The 6,691-nt window shown below is 42.1% G+C and overlaps 2 protein-coding genes across 2 annotated transcripts in view; one reads left to right on the forward strand and one right to left on the reverse strand.

Moving 5' to 3' along the window:
* The window catches only part of LOC104698949, a 5,493-nt gene extending 1,356 nt beyond the window's left edge, over nt 1–4,137 (reverse strand). The window contains exons 1-6 of the mRNA XM_010414319.2: nt 1,276–4,137; nt 1,058–1,186; nt 752–943; nt 621–670; nt 192–510; nt 5–106 (exon numbers count right to left, since the gene is read on the reverse strand). Of these exons, the coding sequence (XP_010412621.1) occupies nt 5–106; nt 192–510; nt 621–670; nt 752–943; nt 1,058–1,186; nt 1,276–3,858 (3,375 nt within the window). The 5' untranslated portion in view covers nt 3,859–4,137. The remainder of the gene's footprint in view (nt 1–4; nt 107–191; nt 511–620; nt 671–751; nt 944–1,057; nt 1,187–1,275) is intronic.
* Nucleotides 5,107–6,691, forward strand: part of LOC104791004 (L-galactono-1,4-lactone dehydrogenase, mitochondrial-like) — a 3,456-nt gene continuing 1,871 nt past the window's right edge. Inside the window, exons 1-3 of the mRNA XM_010516803.2 lie at nt 5,107–5,842; nt 5,974–6,224; nt 6,501–6,686. Of these exons, the coding sequence (XP_010515105.1) occupies nt 5,168–5,842; nt 5,974–6,224; nt 6,501–6,686 (1,112 nt within the window). The 5' untranslated portion in view covers nt 5,107–5,167. The remainder of the gene's footprint in view (nt 5,843–5,973; nt 6,225–6,500; nt 6,687–6,691) is intronic.

Consider the following 6,691-nt stretch of genomic DNA (forward strand, 5'->3'; position numbering starts at 1 on the left):
GCACCTTTGCAGTATCAGATTTCACACAAGGATTTGTTGACGGGAAAACACCATTTGTATTCACTCTGGCTCCTTCCAAGTCATCAACTCGTCCATTCCTTTTCTCCTGGTAAAGCAAAAAAACCCAGAAATTGATTTCAAGTGTTGCTTTAAAAAACCACATCTCCACTACCTTGTAACTCTATTGTTACCTGATTTATGGATTTTGCATCTTCTTGTAAATCTAAATCATCAACTAGATAATCTGTGGCTGTGCAAACATTATACACTGCCTTTGCAACATTCATGGGAACTGAAGAGCTATAATTCTTTTGTTGTTCTGCCATGTGCTTCTCCTTGGCTTCATCCTCAATTCTTCTCTGATACTCCAAAGATTTTTCAAGTTTTCGCTCCTCCTCCTCTAGCTCTATTTGGCGTCTATATTCCTCTTCCTGTTCTTTTAAAGCTTCAACAGCTTCAGAAACAACGTCAGCCTCTGAATGATCACCAGATGATGCACCCTGAAGGAGGCTGGAACAAGAAATTATCAAGTGAATTAACATTCACCACCAATATTTTCAGAAACAAATATTTTTCAGGTTACACCATCTCAACAAAAAATTTACAAAGCAGATCTTCACCTGTGTTCAATTGAATCAACATTGGAGCGATGGTCATTTCCAATGGTAGCCTATAACAAAACATTATAAATAGTTACAAATATATACAAGAAATACCTACAAAGTAGACAACAGATTAGATTAGTTCAAACCTTCAAATCTTTCAGTTTCCTAGTGTCTTTAATCTTTTTCTTGTCCTTGGACTTTTCCAGCGTGTGTTTTGAATTGTCATTTCTTCCTCGAGCGTCCTTCTTAGAATCAAGAGCAAGCTCAACAAGTAATGCTTCTCTTGCAGCATCAGACTTCTCAGTGGCATCTTTCTCTGCCAACACCTCCAAATGTGCCTGGGGGGAAGAGAGAGGGAGGGAGAAATTAAGACGGAATGCCACTTAGAACCTGAAAGAACACTGCAACCAATGGAAGAAAACGTAACAAGGGCTTAAGGGTTAGATTCTTACCCGCATGTAGGACTTCACCAACGGTAACAATACTATCTGATAATCGTTGGAGGAAACTGGTCCAAGTCTTAGCTCTAATTGCTGCATCCCCGTGACAATTCGCATCATTTGCGCGTCGATTCTGCTAAGCTGAGATAGCAAACGTACACAGTATTTTCAAAGCAGAAAGGCAGTTATTAGTTATCGGAGCCGTGTGGCATAAAGATAGAAAAGGTTACCTCTGCGGACAAATGTTCTTTTTGTTTCTGGATCGCAGTCTCTATGAAACTATCAGCCTCATGTAAGGAATCCTTCATCCCCCATTCATCAGTTTCACCAGATTCTAGATCACGTAGCTGAGAACTCACGCAGCCATATGATTCTTCATATCCAAATTGATTGTGGTTAAGAGATTCTGCATCTTTCAAAACGTTTGTTATAGCATCTAATTCAAACCTACTACTGATAAACACCAACTCATGGTCACTCTCATTTAGCTCTTCTCTTCGTTTCCTCAGAACAGTTTCAAAGCTTTCATGGGTAAACTCTGCTGAAATCTCCCTCTTCCGGCCTTCTTCAAGACAAAGGTCCTCAACAGTTTGCAGTGCGCCCTCGTAGTTTAAGTGTTCGCATTTTCTCTCGCAAAGGTTCTGCAAGTGACTGAAATCTTTTTCAAGGATCTGCATGATCTCCTGCCCTTGGTTTGTTTTCTCCTCCTTTGTGCGTATCCATGACACAATTTGTTCGTCGCTAGAGGGTCCTGTGAAGATCCATGAAAGAAATCCATCCATACTAGAAGACACATTATTGCCATTAGCAATATCTCCAGAACTTGCTATAACTACATTATGCAATGCTGAGCCCATAAATTTCTCTTGGATGCTCTCAGTGCCAAGCAATTTTTCATCCAGAAGAAGACATGAATCTTCAGCATCAAAAAGAATCTCCTCTGTAACTTCACGACCAAGGTCGCCAAAATTAATGGGATTACTTTGTTCAGAATATCGACTCAATCCACAAGGCTGAGACAAGTCCTGCAGGAATTTCAGAATGTTCCTGAGTTGAGAAGCTCCCAAAAAGCAGATGCATATGGGTGACTGATTCAAGCTACGATTTACGAATTGCGAAACTGCGGGTATATTTTGGAGTTTATCCAACGTAAACTGTATCACCTTATCAAGATGGCTAGAAGCCAAATAGTTTTGTCTGATAAGTAGCTCAAAGGCTGCACGTATTTTCCCAAGGAGCTTTGCACGTTCAGGATCATCAGATAATGGCCATCCATCAGGAGGAGGAAATGCAATTGACAGCTTAACCTCTTCAGATTCCTTCTCATCACAACCGTTGCAAGCATCTCCAAGGCTTTCCTTCTCTGGTGAAGTATCATTCCATGCATCCTCGAAGCAGTCGTCACCATCTTCCATATTATCGCCAGAGTGAAAGTTATTAAACTCAGAGTTTTGGATTTTCTGCTGACTGGGAAGCAATTTCACCGCAGCAGAGAGATCCAATGGTTTCCATGGGGAACTAAGAAGTACATCAATCCTATCAGGGTCGACACTCTGAGGCAGAACCATTTGCATATTAGGCATGACATTACACATGTGCACCTGCACAATATGCTGCATATGAGCTTCAGAACTCATGAACATCTTACTGCACTGGCAGCAAAGCCAGAACCTCCAAGTCTTATTGCCCTCACGAAAGGACAGTGCCTCACTTATAATCTCATTTGCTTGCCCATCCTTTGAAGCACTAAAGTGACTCTTAAGATCACTAACCTTAACTCTAAGCAACTCTTTCTTCATTTCTTTGCTCACAGAATCCCAGTACGACCTAACCCGATCCCTTCTGTCCACTGTGGAGCTGTTTTTCCTCGCATTTCCATGCTTTCTCCTCTCCCCGTTTCTCTGCCCCGCGCCTAATGCTGAATCTGATCCCTTGTTGTCAACATTCTCCGACGGGGAAGACTCTGAGTTCTGCTGTATCAACCTAGCTGCAGCTACCCTCACTTCAACCTCCTTCCTTAACTCTTCACGACTCTTGGTAGCTTTTTTAATCTCGTTAGGCCTCCTGGTCTGAACCAAGTTACTCTCAATAGGATCCTCAGCCATTCTCCTGATGGGAATCAACCGAAACTTGTCTTCACCTTTGCCCAGGTTACTCATCCAAGTGGACAACGAACCAATGTTAGACTTCTGTATCAGAGACCTGAGCTCATCCTGGACATGTGCAATACGAGCCTCAGGCGTCAATATCTTCAACTGAGTCTCATCCTGTAGACTCCCTTTAGCAGGATCAATAGGATATTCAATGGAGAGAGCACGGTGGCACTCTTGCACGACCTCATCATACTCTCTCCCATCGTTGGCAGCCTCATAAAGCAAGTTGGCATAGAAATGCCCATACTCAATCGAGTTGGGAGAGAGCTCCACAGCCTTCCTAGCAGATTCAATAGCATTCCGAAGATACTTGTTTTTGGTAGCTAGGTCTTCGTAGACGGCAGCAACCTTGACGCACAAAGTACCCTGAACACGGTGGGCTAGGGCAGAGTCTTGATGGCGAGAGCAGGAATCCTTAATAAGACGAATCGCCTTGTTGTAGCTCCCACGCCCGAACGACTTGAGTGCCTTCTCGCATTCCAGCTTGACGACAGGTGAATCCAACGGCTCCACATTAGCGTCTGGTCCGGGAAAACCCCTCTCATAGAAGCTACAAGCGGAAATCTCAGACGGCTCAACCTCTGCGACTGTCACCGTCGCCGCCGCAGACGACGGAGATTGTTTGGTGCGAGACGCGTGGGTTTTCTTCTTCTGACCCATCTAACGATTCAGCTCAAAACCCCTAATTTTATCTTCATGTATCTCCGCGCGTGCGTGTGTGTGTGTGTGTTATAAAAGCCCCAGCAAATGCGTAAAGATAGTCAAACCAAACCGGAAATTAAATTACAGTCAACATGAGGCGTTTCGTCGGAGATTACGGCAGCGAAGTACGGCGGATGATCGGCGGAGAAAGCTGGTGTAGGGCACAAGATAGAGAGAGTAGAAGAAGAACCAAAAGAGTCGTCTTTGTGCTCTCTGTGTGTGGGGAAGTATATGAAAGCCAAAGCCAGGGGAAAAAAATAATCATTAAATCGAAAAGGTAAAATGGGAGATAAAAGGGCATTTTTTATTTACACTGCGGTTTACACACCGGTTCGCTTTTTGGTTTGTCTGTTCAGCGGTGCGGTCGAACCGTCTGAATCTTTAACCATCTAAAATCGCGCGATTGAAGATTTTATTTTTATCCTTGAGTACAAGTTCATTTAATGTATGATGATCGGCTATTGAGTAGTAGATAGTGTGTATCCATCATAGTTGTTGTTTCAATCACTTCCAACGAATGAAAACTATACAAAATCAACAATTTTAATTTATGAAATACAAAAAACAACAATTGATGATTGCGGTTAAATCGTCTACTTTTTTTTTGGCTAACCATATATGAATTTCAAAATACCAAAAACTTACATTGTTCAATAGTATGATCGAATCATCTACAAAACAATATTTACGAATTATATCTGAATCTCATATTAACTATCCAAAATAAAGCGATTTATATGCACAATACGATTCCAAGCTAAGGTAAACTTGTTTTCATGTACATCATATTAATTGAATGTTTAGTTGATTCTTTGTACATACATCAATTATATCGTAATTGGATTAATAACCTAGTAAATCCTTTCAAAAACCGACAAAAATAATACAAAACAACTATTAGAATTTCGAATATTATCAAAAAAATATTATTTTTAGAAAAAACTACAATTGCAATGACTTAAGACTAAAAAAAAATGAGGTGGCTTTGCTACTTTTTGTGTAGTCAATCCGGAGTATCTGGCTTCTTCGTTCATATGGAATCAAGACCATCTGATACCAAATCCGAACCATCTGTACATGAGTATATATACTACTCACGGGGATTTTGAGGGCTAATCTGATAAAACTGATTATAACGGGTCAAATTATGAAAATAGAAATAATATCAGGACATAAGTGGAAACTTTCCTAAATCACTAAACCCGATCCTTTCTACTGTACAAAGAACCTTTCCCTCAGGTTCAGATCGCCTGAAGTAAAACAAAAAATGCTCCGGTCACTTCTTCTCCGACGCTCCGTCGGCCGTTCTCTCGGAACCCTATCTCCGTCTTCATCCACCATCCGTCATCCATTTTTGCCTCTCCGTAATCTCTGCACTTCCGGCCAAACATTGACTCCACCACCGCCGCCGCCGCCACGTCCTACGCCTCCGGTTTCGTCCACGGCCTCAGAAGCCGAATTCCGTAAATACGCCGGATACGCAGCACTCGCTGTATTCAGCGGATTCGCTACCTATTTCTCGTTTCCGTTCCCTGAAAATGCAAAGCACAAGAAGGCTCAAATCTTCCGTTACGCTCCATTGCCTGAAGATCTTCACACTGTCTCTAATTGGAGTGGTACTCATGAGGTACAGACTAGGAACTTTAATCAACCGGAGAATCTTGCTGATCTCGAAGCGCTGGTCAAGGAATCTCATGAGAATAAGTTAAGGATTCGACCCGTTGGATCGGGTCTCTCGCCCAATGGGATTGGCTTGTCTCGCTCCGGGATGGTGAACTTGGCGCTCATGGATAAAGTTCTCGAAGTAAATAAAGAGAAGAAGAGAGTTACGGTGCAGGCTGGGATAAGAGTACAGCAATTGGTTGACGCCATTAAGGACTATGGTTTGACTCTTCAGAACTTTGCCTCCATTAGAGAGCAGCAGATTGGTGGCATTATTCAGGTTTGCATACTCTTCTCTCCCTTGTGTGGATTCTTGGGTTGTGAAACTAATGGAGAGTCTGAAACAGCTTTGTTTCTTCGTCTTCGTCTTGTGCTTTGAGGTTTATGCTTTAAATTCTTGTTTGAGTTCAGGTTGGGGCACATGGGACGGGTGCTAGATTGCCTCCTATTGATGAGCAGGTGATCAGCATGAAGCTGGTCACTCCTGCAAAGGGAACAATTGAACTTTCAAAGGACAAAGATCCAGAGCTCTTCCACCTAGCTCGATGTGGCCTTGGTGGACTTGGAGTTGTTGCTGAGGTCACCCTCCAATGTGTTGATAGACATGAACTTGTGGAGCACACATACGTCTCTAACTTGCAAGAAATCAAGAAAAATCACAAGTTAAGTGTTGCTAACTTTCGCTATTTTAGTCCCGATATTATGCCTCCAGCCAAGAAAAATCATGCTTAGTATACAAATTTGCTTCTGGTTATATTATCAGAGAAGTATTAGGTTGATGCAAGAACTTTAAATTTTGTTCACCTTCTAGTTGCTACCCCATTCATTTGGCAAAGTGCATTTCTAGTATTTTGGAACGCACTCTCTATACTATGGAGCAGCTTGATCCCATAAATTGACTCAGGGTGTAACGATTGTTTTTGTTTCTGGCTGTCCAGAAAATTGCTCTCTGCAAACAAGCATGTTAAGTACCTATATATTCCTTATACCGATACAGTCGTGGTTGTAACATGCAACCCCGTATCAAAATGGAGTGGGCCACCTAAGGACAAACCAAAGTACACTACAGATGAGGCTGTAAAGCATGTCCGTGATCTCTATAGAGAGAGCATTGTGAAGTATAGGTATC

The sequence above is a fragment of the Camelina sativa genome, chromosome 6, assembly GCF_000633955.1.
Source record: "Camelina sativa cultivar DH55 chromosome 6, Cs, whole genome shotgun sequence".
Taxonomy (NCBI): domain Eukaryota; kingdom Viridiplantae; phylum Streptophyta; class Magnoliopsida; order Brassicales; family Brassicaceae; genus Camelina; species Camelina sativa.